This window comes from Pseudopodoces humilis, chromosome 10 (assembly GCF_049639895.1).
Source record: "Pseudopodoces humilis isolate 2021_Gansu_Grassland_sample_001 chromosome 10, ASM4963989v1, whole genome shotgun sequence".
NCBI classification, from domain to species: domain Eukaryota; kingdom Metazoa; phylum Chordata; class Aves; order Passeriformes; family Paridae; genus Pseudopodoces; species Pseudopodoces humilis.
Genome location: NC_142209.1, coordinates 12,310,230 through 12,330,154, shown reverse-complemented (window position 1 = coordinate 12,330,154; position 19,925 = coordinate 12,310,230). Strand labels below are relative to the sequence as shown.

Here is a 19,925-nt window from a genome sequence, read left to right as displayed (position 1 = left end):
GTACTCAGCTTTTATCTCCCAGCACATGAGAAAACAATTTTGGTGAGGGTCCCAGTGGACTTCCTCCTATCAATCAAATACTTTCAACGAGTTTGGACAAAAACATCTCATTATTTCAAATGGAAACATCACAATTAAAAAAGGGGGAGAAGTTGGAAGGTGAAATGTACTTTGTTCTTTTCAGAATTTGGAGTGCTGTGGTAAGTTTTCACAAATTAGAATTCCATTTTTGGCCCTTTCTGACAGTAAACAGCTTTGATCTTAATATCTGTGCACTGAACAACTCTGCAGGCTTAGAGCAAAGTGGATATTTCAAAAATCCTTCTGAGAAATGACAAAGGGATAAGTGATCCCTATATATCCAAATCAGAAAGTTACTGAATAGTGAATGTTAGGAAGATTATCTATTTATGTATTCTCCAGAGCCTGAGCCCTGATATTGTGCTATTTTATTTTGTGAGCTAATTTGGGCACCAGGACCACAAAGCATAGCTACTTTCTCACCTGAGCTGCCATTGAGATGATATTGTAACAAAAAAAGGCACAGGCTCAAGAGACTGTAAGGATAGAATATAAAACCTTACCCTTTTTTTAATTATTATTTATTTATTTATATTTAACAGAATAGCTTTTATGTCAATAAAAACAACATTCTAAATCTGTCCACTTCTCATTCCACTTAATATACTTTCCTGCTGTAATGAGGTGGACCTGCTCTAGAAGTCGTGCAGCTGCATGATATACCCTGGCTGACTTGTGTGGGCTTTCTGAGTAACATTCTGGGTAAACTAACAAACAAGAAATCAATATTTCCCTTTCAGAAACAACAATTATAGTGTAATGTTTTTATTTTATTAGTCACAATCTGAGTCTCTTAATTTAGTTATTTTTAATTGAAAAACTCAGCTTTATGGCTCTGCTGTAGCTATGTTTACTTTTTACTTGTGCTGGGGAACTTCAGAGCTGGCAGGCTGGGTCTCTGCAATCCTCGACTCACTGGCCTTGCATGGCTGCAGCCCACGGGGGACCAAGGCCATATGCAAGAACTCTGGCTATGAAATATTTCAGGTGAGAAGGGAGCTCAGTGTGAGGCTCCTGTGTGCATTCCTGTTTATCAAGATGACCTTGGGGCTCTTGGCAGCTTTGTCCAGTCCTCTGAACTCAGAAAGGTTCTTTTAATTAACCATTGAAAACACAACAGAAGATCCAGTTTAGAGAACTTCTGGGGCTAGAAGAGAATTAATTTGGTTTCCATCCACCACTTTATTGTATTGACTGAATTTTTAATTTTCATACACATTTTAATCACAGTGCAAGCTGGAACTCTTTCATGCAAGATTTAGCTACATTGCCTTTTTGATGTTAAAAAAAATAATTTCTTAGATTATAATAGCAAGCATAGGAGGCACTTAGATCCCAGTCCCACTGGTGAGTTTTTAACAACTCTTGTCTGTCTTCGTGAAATTAGGTGTTTTGATGGAGATCACTTCTTCCACCCTTGAGATATTGGAGACAAAGTCAAGGTCTGCCAAAGCTCCCTGGACAACCTAGACAAAACATGTCCATTGTGGGCTTTGCCTGCATCCTCTCTCATTAGAACACAGCCTTCATTCACACAGCCGAGAAAGAAACGCGGCCAATTTTGGCTAGAACAGAGTGTCTGAATATCTGTAAGCTTGCAGCCTTCCTTACTGTATTAATCTTCAATGTTCTTATTGAAAACAAAATATATAAATAGCTTTAGAGCCATCTACTCCTTGGCAATAATCTTGGCATTGCTTTTCACTGAACTAACAATGAGTCGCTGATAATTTATGTGCTTTCAAAAGGAACACAAATAAGACACGTTTCCAGGTAAATATAATAGACATGACATTTAATATCCTGTCTTTGTAATTTTCAATTTTTTTTGGTGCATCTACAATAAAAGATGTTCTTTCACAGAAAAATGAGTGTGCTTGCAATAGAGAATAGTGGCTATTAAAGCCTCTCCGTCCAGCCATTAGCATTTGAAGATTAATTTTAAAATTAACAAAGCTGTTCCCAAGGGGAAGAATCTTAAGGAGCTCACTGTCCTTATTTTTTGTAGCTTTTTGTGTTGCAAGGTGACTGTTGATGTTAGCCATAATGGCTCTCACTTGGACTGGAAAAAATATCTTCATTGCATTTTATGAAGTTTTCCAAGAGATGTGCCAGTCATGGTCAGTTGATATTACCCTATCCTGGGTGAGAGAGAGAGAGAGATACAGAGGCAAAGAAGCTCTGCTCATGCACACAGAACAGTTTCTGCCAGTCAAGTCAAGTAAATCTCTCTTGTATGTCCATGTGATTCAGGACAGAAGGCTGCCTCAGTCTGCAGTATCTTTGGGCTTGGTTTGCCATCTGCTGAGTTACTTCATTTCCATGTGACACAACCACAATCTGTGTTTGCAGTGAAGAAACCATCTTCATGGAAGAAACCATGGCTTTCTGTTTAGAGGGACTTGAAGCAAACTTTCAAAACAAATTGCCAGTCTGCTTTAGATAGGGTGAACCCTCAAGATCTCAAGATCACAGAAAATCCAAGTTCTGTTTCTAGAGTAAAATCCAGATGTCATGTAACAATTTCAGTCCTTTTGTGATTGCACATCTTTAATTTAGAGTATGAAGAATATTGATCGTTATTTTATTTTGGGCTTGGTTGAGTAAGGATTTTGACTTGCATGGTTTTGGAGGTTTGATTAGTTTCTATGTATTTTATAATACTGTATCATGAATCTGAGATTTTATGTTTTTATGGCTATTATGATTTGACTATAGAATCTGAAGCTTTATTCATAGGAAGACCAATATGTGAGTTTTGATGTGAAATTTCTTTCTGTTCTGAAGTGCCCTTCTGGTTTGTTAATTTGGGTTTTAAGCACTGCTAATAGGAGACTTCTTTCAAGGGAAAAACAAGAGCATAATTTTTGCTCGAAGGAAGAATACATAATGGATTTTTTTCACCCTTTAATCTGAAAGCATGAGAGAACAAGAACAGCAGATTGAAAAAAAGAATGGACAAAGAGGAGTTAGGTAACAAGCAATGATGAGATCCTTTCATGACAAGGATAAATAGTAAGGTAAGTGGTTAAGACTTAAGGAAGGTTAAAGGATAAACCAGATGGGTCCTTGCAGAAAAGTGTAGAAGACTCAAGTTCATTTCCTCTTTTGTGATGTTGCCAACACAAACCTTGGCAAGATGCTTGGACTAATTCTGGAAAAGATCTCGTTTCATTTGGCGGCTTGAATACATCACTGCATTCTTAGAAACAACATTCTGCTGCAGACTAATCCTGACTGCCAAAACGCAACCATATTTATTTGTTACCCTAAAACACTCACCTGAGGAAGTTTTTTTTTTTTAGATAGGCTTGAACAGGTGAGTTCCTGACTTAACCCAGCCCCCTGAGCGGGAGAAAGTGGCTGCTTCTTTGCCAAACTTATTGCAGTTGCCCTCACATCTTATTTAGACATAGCCAGAGTTCATAAAGAACAGGTAGCAGATTGAAAAGAGAGAAGGTTTTTTAGAGAAGGGGCATATGTTATGTCATTGGACCCATCACTGGTTCCACTGTTAAATCAAGGTGCTGGACATTTTGTGTTCCATTATTTTCCAAATCTTGGTCTTGTTCTTGTCTTCCATTTCCTATTAATAAATAGGGTCATTTGCCTACCCCATGGAGTCCTACAAGGATAAGGATTGAGGAATGGACAGTCACTGTAGGTTGTGAGTGGCTGGGGAAGGGCCACCAGGCTCCTCTCTTGTGTTTGATGGTATTGTCTGGACTGCTGGAACTATAAATCCATACCAATGAGGTGTGAACTTATCCCTGCTGCCTACTGCCAATGGCCAGATCAGCACCCTGTCTGTCAACACTTCCCAGTGCTGTTGCCCAGTGCTTGCCAGGACATGTAGTAACATTCCTTTTTTTCGAGCCTGGACTGTCTGGAAGCAGAATGAAGTTACAGTAATGGCAGTGGGTGATTTTGGACATTGAAATAAGAGAATGACCAATCCAGATAAACAAGACTTGATTTTATTAATAAAATTTGTATTTCCCTCTTTGAGGTGACAGTTACAAACTTTGGTTCAAAAATAAAAGAAAATATGAACAGCAAGAAGATGACTTTTGGAATCTCACTTTTACATGTATAAACGTGCATAAGAAAATACCAGTTGGAAACGAGCCAGCAGAAACTAGTACTATTTAATTTAACAATTTATAAGAAATAGAAACAAACATTTCTTTTCAAGTCTTACATATATTATGAAAAATAATTACAAAAGGATTTGTGTTGTAAAGCTAAAATGTAATTTCTACTTCCAACTACCTGAATAAAATGTTCAGAGGGAAGGCCAAACCAACATGTTTTTTGGTGAGCTTTGAATAGTGAAATGTAAGGTTTGGGTCAAAGACAGCTCTTTAGGAAGCAGTCCCTTGTCTGTTGCTTAGCAACTGTGTAGAATCACATGACCTAGACATATTGCATCCCTGGCCTTCAGGTGGAGTGACAGGAAGAAAAGTAATTCATATTAATGGGACGGGCAAATATCGTATAGACTATTCTGTGAAACCGTTAGTAGCCAGTTCAGGAAGAAAACATCCATCATTGCTTACACAAACATCTAAGTAAACACTTAAAAAATCCATAAATAACTGTTTCAAATCCAGTTTTTATACTTATGTAGCCCAAATAAGCACAATGGAAACAAATCCAGATGAGATTTAAAAAAAAAAAAAGCTATATGACTAATTTATTTCACAGATTTTTAACAGTTCTCTTACACAGAAGTTTGGTTTTTTCTTACATATTTTCCCCACCCAAAAATATAAATTTGTTTATTTTAGGTATATACAGTTATCTTATGAAATTATGGAATTAGAATAGAAAATAAAAAGTCTGAGGTATAGCACCATGGAACACAGCACCTTTGAAAGTGCTTTCATTTCATTATCTAAATTCCTTGTCACAGAGTGATACCAGCAGAAAAGAGTTGTTTGAGTGTGCTGCTCGAGATCTTCCAGTTTTGCCACCTTAATTTTATTGGCGACTTCAAATAACAAAGCTCTTCAACAACAATATATACAAAGGGATTTTATTATTAATCAGAAATGGAATTGGCTTCACTGGCAATTACAGTTTTATTTTTTCAGAATACATACACAGTATTGACAATGTAGTTTGTAATTGTAAAATAAAAGCCAGATGCAATTCAGAGACACATGCAAGTTTTGGAAGTGGACAGAGAAATCACAGTATAGTATTGTACATAGAATAATTACAGTTTATATTAAACACTTTCTAAACACCTCTTTGTTGCATTTAATGGAAGGAGCACCATTGTCATTGGTTTTTTTACAGCACCAAAGGAATCCAAAGGGGGTGTTCCTGAAGTGAGCCCTATGTTGTCTGTCTGTGCCACAGCATCTTTGCAAAATAAGTTTAAGTCATGTGATTCTGGCCCTACAAGGGCAACAATTACTTTCTAGATAAGACATACATACACAGCAAGACATTTTCTATGCCATCCTTATTCAAAACTTGCATGTGGCATGAAGTGGGTTGGTAGCACCAAAGTGCAACATTTGTGTTAATCTGATTTTGTCTTAAGCTTAACCGAGGAAGCAGACAGGACCGACCTCAAATCCAAACTTCTGGTTCTGATCACCAAAGTCATTGATCATCACATCAACTATGGGCACTTGGTCTATCTTGGGCGTGTTGATTTCCAGCACCGTCTTCGCATAGCCCTTTCTTGACTGTTCAAAAAAGAAGAAAAAAACCCAAACTGTTATAGATCTGAGCATTTAACATGTGCTGTAGTTTAATCATAGAATTTTAAAATTATTGACCTGTTATACACCAGGTATTGCAAACCCCAAATCTTGTGTTTTCTTATGATTTCATTTTAAAAATCTGACATGGGATGTTCTGACTTTAGATGGAGAATGGCCCGTAGGTTTTAACTTACTAAAGTAGGCCTACAAACGAGAAATAATCAAAGATAGCTCAGGCTTCTTAGACAATTTTCAGTTCATGTCTGTACTATTTAATAAACAATAATATTCTCAGAGCAGTGCACATCTTCCCTGTGAAAAAAAATCACTAATTAGTTCTGAAAGACAGAAGATCCACTTCTAAGAAGAAATACTGTAACTGCCTCACAAAATATTAGAGCAGCTGTTTGGACAGCGAAGAAAGTAGTATTCTGACAGAACTGCCAACTGCTGCACTTAGAAGCCAGCTTTGAAGGCACACCCTTGCTGCCTGAAGCAGGCTCTCTATCTCCTGTATGCATCACTCAGCCCAGTCATCATGTCACTTATCAGCACTGCACTTCCTTTAGAAGGTCTCTCATATCTGCTGAGACCCCTTTCAGCTGTTCCAGGGTCTTGGAGGTCAGATGAGCATCCAAGCTGACAGATCAGAGTGTTCTCAGTTTAGTGACAGTTGCAACTTTCAGCTCTCTCTGGAGTGCTACATTTACCCTCTGTGGATACTAAAAGGGAAGTGAAAATGCAAGGCACATAGAAAAGCTGACATGAAGCAGTTGTGTATCAGCCTCACTGCTGAGGGGAGGTGCTTTGCACCTCCTGAGCTGCATTGCTGCCTCACAGCCAGGTGTATCCTGGCACTTTCAGGTCTCTAATTCTCTATCTCTAACTTCTCAGAATCTGCCTTCTGAATCCTACTATATCAAACCCCAAAATAATCAATGAGGCTTCAACTGTCACTTGTTCTCTCCATGTCTTTGTTTCAAAGTGTTAAATAGAGCCTTCTATTTCTGAGAAGTGGTAACAGTTGCTATGCCCACACAGACCCTGAAAGAGGAGTGCTCTGATGCTTGGACACCTCTGGGGATTTTTAGCTAAAGGAGGATTCTGAAAAGTAAAATCCACAAACTTCACCTGTCTTTGAATACACAAAACAAGAAAAGGAAATACAAAGTCACATATCAAACTATTCAATTAATTCACTATGTTTGGGTTCATACATAGGACTTAGGAGATACATGTTTTTGCTGCATTCAATAAATATTCTATTTGACTTTTAGTATAAATATATTCTGCTTATAGGCTGCCTCCTCTCATTATCTTTTTTGCTTCTGCTCTTCCCTTATACTGTGCTCATACATAGTAGCAGATAGTCTGCTTTCAGCACAGTGGTGCTGACAGCCTGCATCCATTCCAAGTTTGTTCAGTTTCTGCTGCTTGGTTGTGGTTATTACTTTTTTGGTACACAGGCGAAAACTGAATATGGCGCTAGTGTACTGTGGTTAAAAATCTACTAAAAAATCAGTATATGACAAGTAAAGTGTTTACAAAGGTTTTCTCAGAAGAAAGCTGTGAAAAAATAGATTTGTTTGATTTCTACTTTAAATGACAGGTTGGTTTTGTAGACTCTTTGAAGCTCTACTTACTGCACAGCCGTCATGGAGAGCTTTGATGTAAGGATTGTTGTCATAAGACATTTCTTCATCATTGGATCCTAAGAACCTTAGTGCTTTGTCATAGCTGTCAGAGGGTGCGTCGTGCCAGGCTACAGACTGGTGACAGTTGTAAGTGAAATTTTGTCTGGCAGAGGCACTCAGTAGTTTAAGGAATGTCATTTGGACCATGTTAATGGAATTGCCTTCAACATCCAAATAGGAAAGCTGGAAAATACGAAAAGTTAGATGAATATTTATCTGTTTTCTTTGGTACAAAGCAAACCAAAATTATTGTTGACGAAAGACAACCAAATAACTACCCTTAATAAAAATATCAACCAACACATAACATTTTATGAAGTTTTAAAGGTTAATACAGCTATGACTCAGTAAATAGATTTTCATGATGTAGCAGGACATTTAGGATGAAGATTGAAGAATTACATATTTCATCTTTTTTCACCTGGGAAAGACAGAATTACTCCTACCTTATAGTGTAAAGCAGCAGAATCTGTTTGGTAATCTGTTTTTAGTTAAACATAAAGTTAGTCAGCCTGCAGCCTCACCTCTGCATACTCAGTATATTTCCAGTTACCTAGACTAGGGTGGGTGATCTATGCTCCAGCTGCTTTCCTAAGGTTTGGTGGTGAGGTGTGTCTGCCAGAGGCCAGATCCTCACCACCAGCTGTGCAGGTGACCACTGGGATCACTGTGGGACAATACAAATCAGGCTTCTGCTGTCCAGGAGCAAGAGGCCATGTAGCTGCTGTAATATTTAGGGCAAAAAGACTGGGGGTCTTTATATAAATATTTATAAAATTCCCTGTGATCTGCTGACCACTGAAAACATGTGCCTGATTTATGAATACAGTTATATTGCAGTGACAACTTACAAGTTTGCCTCGCTTAAATTCACTAAACCAAGATCCTGGATTCTCCTTTGGCCACGATGAAATTCTAACCTGTGTGGTCAAACAGCAGAGATAGAAGTATTTGAAACATATGTTGACAGATATGAAGGTTTTACATTACTTTGGACAAATATAAAACCAGATAATAAAGAATGGTTCTTCCTGAAATCTCAGCCACTTTAAAGGTCTAAAATAGAATGTTTTTCTTGTAGAGAATGCCTTCAAATTGGTGACTTCAAATAGAAACCAAGAGATAGCTGGTTCTCTTTGGGGGAGATGGTTGTAATATGTTAAGTCAGGTAAACTGCTGGTATAAATTGTAGCTGTGAAGTATCTAAATGTTTTCACCAGTGTTGATACTATTAGATCCCTGTCATTTGGGCAAGATTTCAGAAAGCCTTCCTCTACACCATATGCCCCAGCAGATGTAATCTATAACAGTGAGTAAGGACAGTGTTAATATAGTCTTTTACATCTACTTTGCATAGGAATAAATGAATAGATATAAATGAACCCACAAGAGAAACACAGGAAGGTTTAGCTTTTAGGTGAGAAACACTAGATCATGTACTGTAAGTGGCTGTTCAGCTGTGTTACATTCTGAAATGTAGTGAAATGTTAGCAAGCAGGTGCATAGATTCTCTATCTGAAGCTGAAAATGTTATTTGTTAACTCTATGTACCGTTTTACTGCTCCATTCAGATGTATGCAAATGTAAATGTAATTAGAAAGACAGATACTTGAAAATGTGGCAATGTAATTATCCTGTTTAGTTCAACATTGTAACAGCACAGTAGGAACTGTCAACTGCCAACTGAAAACACAGATTGGTACTTACTCCTTCAGATTTCTTATCTGGGTAGATGCAAGTTTCCCCACCTGCTGTGAAATTGCAGTATACTTTGAAGGAGTCTCCAGAACAGCCCTGGTTAGGATCAATCCAATATTCCCCTAAGACAAATGAGAAAATATTTGCCTTATTCAGTAGGAATGGTATTCAGAAGAACCGGGCTTTACTGCTACCTAATGGTTCTCCAAAGCTTGTAGGAAAGTTATTTTATCTGAATGGTTTAGGTCAGGGAGAAAAATCTGGAGGGATTTGCATCCTTATCTGGATGTAAAAATTGTCTGCATGGGGCTTGGTTGGGGTTGTAGCTGGCACAAGCACCACTGAGAGGGATCCACCAAAGCAAAGGCCTTTTTACTGCTGGGTTATGAAGCTGCACCACCAGTGAAGCCTGGGCATGAAAAGAGCTGCAGCCCACCCAAGGCCCATTCAAAGTCAGGGCTTTTTAAAACCTGCTATTCTAATTAGAATGATGATTTCTCTGATGAGGGTTCTTATCTTCAGATGTTTCACAAACAGGGCAGAAAACTACAGTTCTAATCCAGTTTCAAACAAATAATGGAGGTTTCAAAGAGAAATGACAAACCCTTTCACCAGTTCTGTCTTCTGAATATAGGGCACAGATAAAGTATTTATGGAGTGTAACAATTCTGTTGATTTAGGCTGCATATTGAAAACAGTTTTTCCTTTCTGTAAGTCTTATCCCTGGAGAATTTTGAATTTTAATGAACACATTTGCTTTTATTTTAACCAACATAAGATTATTTTTATATGAAGACAGCTCTAAAGAGGAAGCAAATACTGGTAAATGAAGAAGGTGAATGTGTTCAATGAACACATTCCTTATTATGGAGGGTGCTGAATTGTAAAATTGTAAAATATGTACTTTTCATATAACACATACACTGCTTAACTACTCCTCAAGGCAACCATCTGTTCTTATCTATCTAGAGTGAAAGCAATAAAATATTATTAAACTGTCAAAATCTATTTTTCCTCCCATTTAAAAGCTGAAAAATATTGCTTTGAATTGGGAAAAATATGCATTGCAATTGAAGAAATTATGAAAGGATGAAAATTTAGTGAAGGCTGGATTTCATTTAAACATTTTCAGAGGGGTAAAATTATTTTGAAGAAAAAAAAAGAAAACAAAAACCAATAATAAAATCAAGATAGTTCTTAGGAACATTTGGTCTCTTCATATTACTTTGCATTTTATTATACTACTTCTTGGTAGCATTAAACAGTATCAAAGAAACTTCCCTGCCTCTTTGCCAGCTGATCTAGAAAAAACAGTGCTGATGCAGTAGAGAAAATTAATGCTAAAAGACTAGTAAACTTTTTGAGAATCATTATTGAATATGGATCTCATATAATACCAATGCTGTTTCATATTGTTACACTAAACTCTTTCATCATACTCCTGTTTGATTGTCCTGGAAATGTGATGCTCATCTTTCAAAACAATAACTGTTTTTTATTCATAATTTTAAAAGGTTTTAACTCAAAAAAACAGATCAGGTTATGTATTTAAAGAACTCTGACTCTTACCAAGAGAATATGTCTCATATTTTTAAACTTTTATGGCTGTAAAAATGGATGCAGTGAGACTGTATTTGTTGAGCAGCTGCATGAGCCATCCACCAAGAGGGGTTTAATGCTGCCCGAGAGCCCTGGCAGAGCCCAAGCGCAGCGGTGTGTGCCTGTGCAATATGAGCTCACCGTCGGGGAAGTCTGGGTGGCAGAGCTGCAGATCTTTGCAGGTCCGGGCCGGGTTGTTCTGAGTGCCCATTGGAAACTTCATGTGCTCAATATCTTGCTTCAGTGAATTCAGGGAGCCAAAGATCTCCTCCATGCCATCCGAATAATCCAGAATATTATCACCAGCATCAGAGAGCATATAGTCAGGAGATCTTCTTGTCTTCTTGGGTGACTGAATTGGCAGTGGCTGGATTACCTCACCTGGAGGGCCCTAAGTGGAAAACAACATGTCTAATTATATATATCTTTGTGTAGTTTTCCAGCAGAGAAAAAACACAGAATGTGGCTTGGAGATGCTTTGAATAGGCTTTCTTCTAGGTATTAATTCCTTTATTTCACCTGTTTTCCTTTTGATTCATACCTATGGGCTTTGATTTACTTGGAAAAAAAAAAAAAAAGAAAAAAGATTGTAAAAGGCCAAAGCATTGTTGTGCTCTAAACTCTTCTCACTACATTGCTTTTTGGGGAAGAGTGTGCTGCCCTCACACAAGTGACATGCAGAAATGATTCACAGTTGCCTCTGTATCCCTCTTAATTCCCTCAAGCACAGATATATTCTATGAAAATTGAAAACTCTGGATGTTTCCTATAATAAAAGTTGAAAATTCCACTTGGGGTCTAGGAAACAATATGTAATTTCAAGAAATTGAAACCCTTCACTCAGATTTGGACTCTTCATTTTAGTTTGTTATGATATAAAAATATATGGAAACAGAAGAATATCATCAGGGGAAACCAGTAGAATTCTGCTTTCTGTGCTTCAGTGTAACACATTAAATAATTATTGCATGAGGGGCTTCTTTGTTTGGGGGGGTTTATAGGGATTTTTTTGGGTGTTCTTTTTGGTTTTTTTTTTTATTTATTTAAGTTTCTTCTGGCTCTTTCAGTGAAGATATGTATTTCTGTGCCTGGTGGATCTGTGTTTCCTCAAAAATAAGTTTTCAATCATTCATATTTTAGCTCCCAAATGTTGTTTTCTATCCATGTCAAAACAGGTTCATCATGTCAGTGTAATACAAGATAAGAATTCTTACTTACTGGAGGACCAGGTGGACCAGGTAAGCCACTGTCACCCTTCTGACCAGCAGGACCCTACAGAGCAAGGAAAGAAGTATTGACCATGCTACACAACATTTAAAAATAACACACACAAAGCTAAGGAAAAGAGGAAAATGTATAGAGGAGAGTTACTCACACTGGATCCTTTGGAACCTTTGGGACCCTGGGGACCCTGTGGGCAAGAACATATAACTCTGGTTGAGTGTGTTGTACACAGCTTGGGGGTGGTTAGAACAGGAGGGCTGGATGAAATTACTTACAGGTAATCCAGGAGGACCAGGTGGTCCAAGTGGACCAGCAGGACCAGAAATTCCCTAAAATAAAGAGAATAAGCACAGAACTAAAGTATTCTATGTACTGGACTGTGTTAAAAAATCATATCTTTATCTAAGTGTCCAACTGTGGTGAGTTTTGAGTTAGGCCACTTGCTAGAGGCTAAAATAGTTGGCTGATTTAATATACTGTCTGACAATCTGAGTTGCTTGTAGCTGTTCTGACACAGTGCAGTGTATTGTCACAGCTGTGTTCCTCTTCAGATTGGCTTGCAAACCTCACATTTTACATAGTGCCCTAAAAACATGGCTTAGTAACTAGAAAAGAGGGAGCTGCTTTGGGTAATGCAATTAGTAAATATGATGAGATTGCTGCTGCTACTTTTATCTTGTTGCTAACTTGTTTTGTGTGTATGTTGGGGTGTATGCATTTCCTTCATTTTCTCAAACACTCTATAATATCATTTTAAGATGTTTAATTTTGCTGTGTTTGTACAATGCCTAAGAAAGTTCTAACCTCTTGCAGGAGTCTCTGGATGTTAAATGTTTATAGCAACTTTATGTCTTTCAAAAGGAAGCATGGAATATATATATATATATATACTCCTTGCTTGCATGGAACGTGAATGGAAACACAAGTATGTTGTACTCACTGCATCACCCTTGGCTCCAGGAGATCCCTGTGGGCCAGGAAGACCCCTATCACCCTTTTCACCCTGTTCTCCTGGAGGTCCAATCAGGCCAATCAAACCAGGATGTCCCTAAACAAGATTTAAGAGAATACAGTTAACATACATTAAAGTAAATGTGTTGTAAACACGTAAATTATACCTTTCACATGCTACCACTGTTGCTGGTCAAGAATCAACCTGAAAACAAGTTATTCTAAAAACATATTTATTATATTTATTATAACATATTCATTATGTGTCTATTTAATATTTATTTATGTTATATTAATTTAACATATTTATTATATTAAAAGCATATTTATTATATATATTCTAAAAGCATATGGTTAGATGGTCTTTCAAATTTTCAGATTACTTACAAGTTGTGACTGCATATTCAGTGAAAGATCTAAGCACAAGGCAGCCCTTACTGAAACCGGTACAGAAATCACAGTACCCTGGGCACAAATTTCATACCAATTTTCACATGTAGCTGCTATTAGCATCTCACAGAGCTCCACATGTGATATGGCTGCATAAACAGCTGATCCAAGAAGATAAACAAAACCTGCAGTTCACAAGGCACTGTCATATTCATGGCACTTTTTCTATAGTTTTTCTCTGATACACAGGCAATCAATATATTGTTGGGACTCCATAGGAAAACGCTATCTCAGATGTCTCAATCCATTATTCCAAAAGGAAGTATTATAGCTTTCAAATATTTATGTTCCATTCTTTTAAATAAAAATCGCCAATACTCATTATTTCTACTTGCTTTGTTCTTGTAAATCTGGCAGTTGTCTTTACATCAATATCTCCAGGATTTTCACTGCAAGGATCACATGGTCAATAGATTACCACACAGGCAGTAATCTTTCTCTTTCTAGGTGTTTCCAGGTTATCAAATATGGCTTAAAACTTCATGATGACTATTAAGGCTGTGGGAAGCTGTTTGATAGGCGTGGTGCAATGCCTTGCTGATACAAACCCTACTGCTTCTTTCTGCTAATTTTATACAGGTTTTAGACCAGACTGAAGTTAAAAAGCCACAACCAATTAGCAAAGCATACCTTCTCTCCTTTGGAACCTGGGTCTCCTTTCAGTCCAGGCAAGCCAGGTGGGCCCTATGTGAATCAAGGGAAGTAATGTTAAAATGAGTTCTAACATCCCACTCAGATCATGTTTTCTAGAAACGTTATTAAAGGCAGTTCAAATCAAACTACACATTCAGTGGTTGATGGTTGTGATTGATGATGTGATTTAGAGCTCGAGATGAAGTATGTTTAAAAAATCATAATGATGCTACAGTGGTATTTCCTTTATAATTATAAATCTATAAAGGGTTGTATGACTAGAAATCTATGAAGCAGAGGGTAAACTAAATGTGAGAAATATTTAGATTTTATAAGAATGGCTGATTTTGTGTAATTTGTACAAAGTGAGGTAAAAAATGCAGGCCATGCCTGTACAATAGACATGAATTTTTCAGAGGCTGTTAATCTCATACTGCCCATGTCCATGAGGAGTAGAGCCACTACACTGTGTCTGTCTCCTCACCACTGCTTTCCTGGTGGCAGTGGACAACTTCTGATATGAATAGGAGTGATAAGAGACCTTTTCCACCTGGCACATATTCAAAAATGCCATAACATTTCATGTACAAAATATTATTCAGTGCTTAGGGTTTCCATCTCCACTTCAGGATATCACTAGATGCAAAAGCCTAGGCAAATACATAATTCATGAATGAAATGTGAAATTTTTAAGCTTCTGGAATGCAGAATCAGACTTTTCACCTGCAGTGTGTTGTGCTCTACTGCAAATCAGGCTTCATACTCTCCTGATAGCAATCTCCTGTGGAGGATGGGAGGGGAAGGAGGGAAACCTAACTCAGAAGCATAACAACTTTATTTTCTTAAAATCCAAAATTAAGTTGCAGCAATGCATTGAAAAATTCTTGTTGAGCTGACAGAAGTCTGTGCATTTGTAAGCATGTAGTTAATATATTTTGTATGAAATAATAGTTCATTAATATTCTCAGCTCCAGATTTTAACAGAATATTTAAGCTCTCAAATGTTAGAAGAGAGATCTCTGGTGATGTTTTTGGAGGCTTCTGTGACTGACATGTGGGAAAAGGATACTCACCAGAGGTCCAGGAGGGCCATCCTGACCTGGTGCTCCAGGCATACCTTGTTCTCCCTAGAAAAAACAAAAAGCTGGTTTGACCAGAGCATAAACAGGAAATGCAACATTTAAACTATTATGTGCACTGTTACTTACCACAGGGCCAGGAATGCCCCGGAGACCCTCTGGGCCAGGTTTTCCTGCAGGGCCCTGTGGACCAACTGGCCCTGTTTTTCCAGGAGCCCCTTCTGCACCAGGTTCACCCTGGAAAGAACAGAGCAGGTCAGAGAGGGGGGATAATCAGTTTGGCACTGGAGGGATGTACAAGAGGGAAAGTACTTTTGAAAAGCCAGAGTTCTGCACAGGACAATTTCCTGAGTGAAATGGCTCTGGCTTCATAGAGAGATGTGGGGCCAGCAGGGCAGGTTCCCATTGCTTGTTACAGGTGAGCTGTGTTGGGCCTGCACTGCTGGGTCCACTCCATTACATATTGCTACTAATTCTGGGTCTGAATTTGGATTTTACAGATTACCTATTATTACTTTGAAAAGTTCCACACTCAGTGCATCATAAGCAATTTACTTTTAATTTATAAACAGTTTATATTTCTATGCTTCAAAAAAAATCTTTAGTGTATTACCTTTGCACCTTTTTCACCTTGTCTGCCTTCAGCACCCGTTGCCCCAGGAGGTCCCTGTAAAATATGGACACTGAGCTCATAATCTCAGGTTTTTTCAAAGATAACTGGTGAAAAAAATTCTGAAAGTGCAATTCCCGCTATATTAATAAGTAGAAAATGCTTACAAAATAGCATTAAATTTCTTTTTTTGACATTTTATTCACAGGATAAAAAATACCGAACAGCCCTATAAAATTTTCTGGGTTTTTAGAATGTCTAAAAGATGATGAGGTTCAAACCAAAGAATTAGCTTGGGGAAAAAAAATAAAAAGCAAAACAGGATATAAAAGAAAAAAGGCAATACAAATTTATATGAACAATAACAATTAATTTTAAACTTGCTTTGCATTGACTTCTATCTATTCACTGTAGTTTATCCACTCTTTCCAGAAAGGCTTCTCTTTCTGCAGCATGGCAAACACTTTATTCTCTAAGTCAGGGATGGGCTCAGTAAGGGGCCTGATTACATTTGGACATCCAAAAATTGACATATTATCCACTAAATACAAAAGTGAAAAATAAAAAGACATTTTTCTCCTCCAAAACATCAAGGGCTGGTTTTTAGGTCAGGTAATTAATATTCATAGTTTCAGTTATGAACAGGAGCAGTGTCTAGAATTTAATGTACTCTTCTGGAAATGGTTCTCTTATATGCTTAGTTTAGAAAAGATGCACTCAAGATAATGGACCAACTGTTCTCCTACAAGGTTAATTTTCAGCCTGGGAAATGTCTTTATTACAAGTAGATATTTCTTGCCAACCAATGAGCAGCTTGAAGGAAAATTAAAGAAAAGTGACCGTGCTCAAATGCTGTGATTTTGTGAATCTATACAAGACTCATCTGTTCATTAATACAACATGCAGATTGTTACGTAGAAACTAAAAAAGAAGTTCTGAAGACCAGCAACTAGAAAAATTAAATCACTTCCATTTATTTACTGCTTTTTGCTTCTTAACAACATACAGAAAAACAATTCTGGCTCCCTAAAGGTAAAGCACCAGAACATGATTTTAGTTTTACAAATACGAACTGTACTTCCAGTCAAGCATCTGCCTGTTTGCTTTGTGAGCTCAGGGCTTCGGATCAGTGTTTGACCTAAAGCCATATTTTATATGAGAGTTGAATTTAGCCCACATTTTTTATAGCCTGATATATTTCACTGTCCACTGTTACTGGCACATACCTTGAGCAACTCCACTGGTTTTAATTCCAGGAAATTTATATTCATTTTATAGCTATTTACATAGAAGTATATTAAGATCATTTGCTTCTGAAATTAAGCTTTCTCCAGGGTGACACTGAACATCTGCAGCACTGCATGAACCTTTTGGCCAACAGAGATACCTCAGACTTTACATCAAAAGTAATGCCAAATGAATTGAATTGCCCACAGAGGACTTTGACCATTTGCTGTGGGTATCAATAGCTTTTTTCTTCGGTATTTTTAAGAGCTTTAAGGTGTAAAGGACTTAGTTTTAGTTCTTCAAAATAGAGAAGCTTAAAAGCCAAATGCTGTCTCTTTAAAACAGGAAGAATATTTTAAATCGCTGCTGTTCCAATAATAATTAATAATGTCTGACGCATGTACCCCTTTGTGTAGTTGTAATTTGTTGGGTGGATCAGAGTTTGCCGTGATAACAAGAAAGATCAACATGTACATAAATAAGCTCAGAAACATTTTAGAAACATGACTATTTTTCTTACATGAATTAATTTACATGTCCACTGTCTTTACTGCTTGAAAATTCCTTTCCCTGAAGTTCCCATATGGATTATAACCCACCCTATCTAAGGAATTGAAAAGGGTTGAATGTGGCAGTCTGTACTTGAGAAATATAGTCCCTGCATAATCTAGAAATGCAGCTGCAGCATGGATTAATTAGCAGGGCTAAACCCGCTGTGATGACGAAAATACAAATACAATGACTGACGAGTGCTGGGCAGGGAGTGCTCATTTTAGCCAGTGCCAAGGCTGCCCCAGGCACAGAGCTGCTGCAGGAGCCACTGGCCTGGCACTGCTGGGCTTCTGCAGAGACAAACTGCTCATTATTATTTATCTTACCTTCCTACACTGCCGTTGGTGGAGGCTGGGAAATTTTATCTGACAGATAGGAACTCTGTACCAGTATTTTACATTAGTGCACGATTCTCCCCTCATCCCCAGCTACCATGCTGATTTTTATGAACATTGCACTGTAATTTTGGACATGCTGCTTGATACATTTTATGAACCAAGAAGACAAAAGAAATCCTGCAGAAACAAACTTGTTCTCAATTTTTGTTACGTGAACCTATTGAATATTTTTCTCTGTTCTTCCGTATTTCATTAAAATAATTTAAATTGTTGTTTATAGCTGTCTGTCATCTGGCTTAAAACACGACTTCCAACACAGAAAACCATTACCACATTTCATTGGCCTGCTGAGATAGGAACCTGGAGTATTGTTAGGTATTCTGTGCATTTGCAATCAAGAGAGAAAATCAGTTTAATTTTTAAGTGGTGAGTACATCCTGCTGAGGCAGCACCATGCTGTACCCAAAATGGAAAAAAATCTCCTTCATAGAAACACTTTATTTTTTCCAAGGTTATTCAATATTGTGTTTAAAGGCAACAAATCAAATAAACTTTTGCTTTGCAAAATTGCTGGCTTTGCTTCAGTGTAGACATCTTTTAATGGAAGAAGATGGTATGCCCTCCAGTTGAGAACAAAAATATATCTTATTCTTGAGCTTTAAATTCTAATACCTTTTGGTTGGTGTGTGGAGGTTTATGTGTATGTGATGTGGACATCTGGTTGTCACTCCTGGGGAAAGCAGCCCAGCAGCAGGTCCCAAAGCTCAAGTGCCTGGCATGCTGAAGGGCTGGGAGGAGCACAGGCAAGGAGGGCTGTCTGTGCTGATCTGTATTGATTGCATATTGATCTGAAGGAAAAATACTCTCTGATGGTGTCTTTTCCTCTTTTTAGCATTTTTCAGATGGAACTCAATGAATTCAATCTAGACTACTGTATGGCAAACCAAAAAGAAGTCCCAAAAGTAAAAGCAAGGGACTAAGTTTCAGAAAAATAATAAAAACAACATAATTGTAGCAGGGTTCAGTCTGTATCTCTATTTCTAGAGAAGCAGCCACAACTACTACCATTACTTGCAGCTAAATTACATTGATGTATAAAACCTTCTGAGCATGCATTTTTCTGATCTGTTGCATACACAGATCATTTAAGAAGTCAGAATATGTAAAATAATAATTACTATTTAATGAAAATTTAAAAAAAATCACTTTAAAAGACTTTATCAATTAGTATGTCACAAAAGTCACCCTTTGTAGATTATGGTTTTGGCTTTTAAATTTCTTAGATACAAAGGAAAAACTATTTATGTCCATGTCTTTCACTAGAATTTGCTTCTCAGGGAGAGCTGGAAAAGCTTTGTAATTCTGTAACTAAACAGAGATTGCTCAAAACTCTTACATCTGGTAATAAACATGATTTCAGAAGACCGGGCAGTAAAACTGAGGACAGTTACAAAATAGAATGGAAGAGGGGAATGAAAATGAATAATAAAATAAATAAGGATCCTACTGTTGAGGATTTCAAGAGCCTTTAACTAAAAGTATGAACTCTGAGCTCTGACAGCTCATTATTTTAGACAGACAAACAAAAAAATAGAATATTGCTTTCTAGTAGTATAGCAAGAGTTGCACCTCACCAACAGCAATATTACTGCTGAAACTGTGTCCTTCTCAATCCAAATTAAAAGATTCTTGTTAGGGCTTTTTCTTGAAATTGATTCCACCGTAAAGTGATGAAAACTAATGAAAAACATTTTTTCCAGCTAAATATGAACCTTTCAGTCTTTCACTGTTTCTTTCTAGTGTAACATCAATATAATATATATCCTCTACAAGTTTGAAACATTCTGGTAGTCAAGTAATGTAGAATCTGATTCTACAAAATGTTTTATTCAAAATTCAGAAAGTAACTACATTGCAATATTTAGCCATGCATTTTTCCTAGAGTGGGAATGTGTCAAATCACAATTTCCCATTTGACCATACAGATAACATGGAATTTGTGCTTCAAAATTGTTTTTTTTTGTCTAGGTGCATATAGAATATAGCCCATCTGGGAGGAGTAAGCTATT

The 19,925-nt window shown here is 37.3% G+C and overlaps 1 protein-coding gene across 2 annotated transcripts in view; it reads right to left on the bottom strand.

Annotated features, from left to right (window-relative positions):
- Positions 1-4,355: 4,355 nt before the first annotated feature.
- Positions 4,356-19,925, bottom strand: part of COL11A1 (collagen type XI alpha 1 chain) — a 133,716-nt gene continuing 118,146 nt past the window's right edge. For both annotated transcript variants that reach the window (XM_088060257.1, XM_005520930.3), the window contains 13 exons: positions 15,743-15,796; positions 15,259-15,366; positions 15,124-15,177; positions 14,048-14,101; positions 12,957-13,064; positions 12,292-12,345; positions 12,168-12,203; positions 12,011-12,064; positions 10,934-11,183; positions 9,203-9,315; positions 8,347-8,415; positions 7,445-7,678; positions 4,356-5,783 (listed from right to left, as the gene is read on the bottom strand). In XM_088060257.1, coding sequence (XP_087916383.1) covers positions 5,637-5,783; positions 7,445-7,678; positions 8,347-8,415; positions 9,203-9,315; positions 10,934-11,183; positions 12,011-12,064; positions 12,168-12,203; positions 12,292-12,345; positions 12,957-13,064; positions 14,048-14,101; positions 15,124-15,177; positions 15,259-15,366; positions 15,743-15,796 — 1,335 coding nt within the window. In that variant the 3' untranslated portion in view covers positions 4,356-5,636. The remainder of the gene's footprint in view (positions 5,784-7,444; positions 7,679-8,346; positions 8,416-9,202; positions 9,316-10,933; positions 11,184-12,010; positions 12,065-12,167; positions 12,204-12,291; positions 12,346-12,956; positions 13,065-14,047; positions 14,102-15,123; positions 15,178-15,258; positions 15,367-15,742; positions 15,797-19,925) is intronic.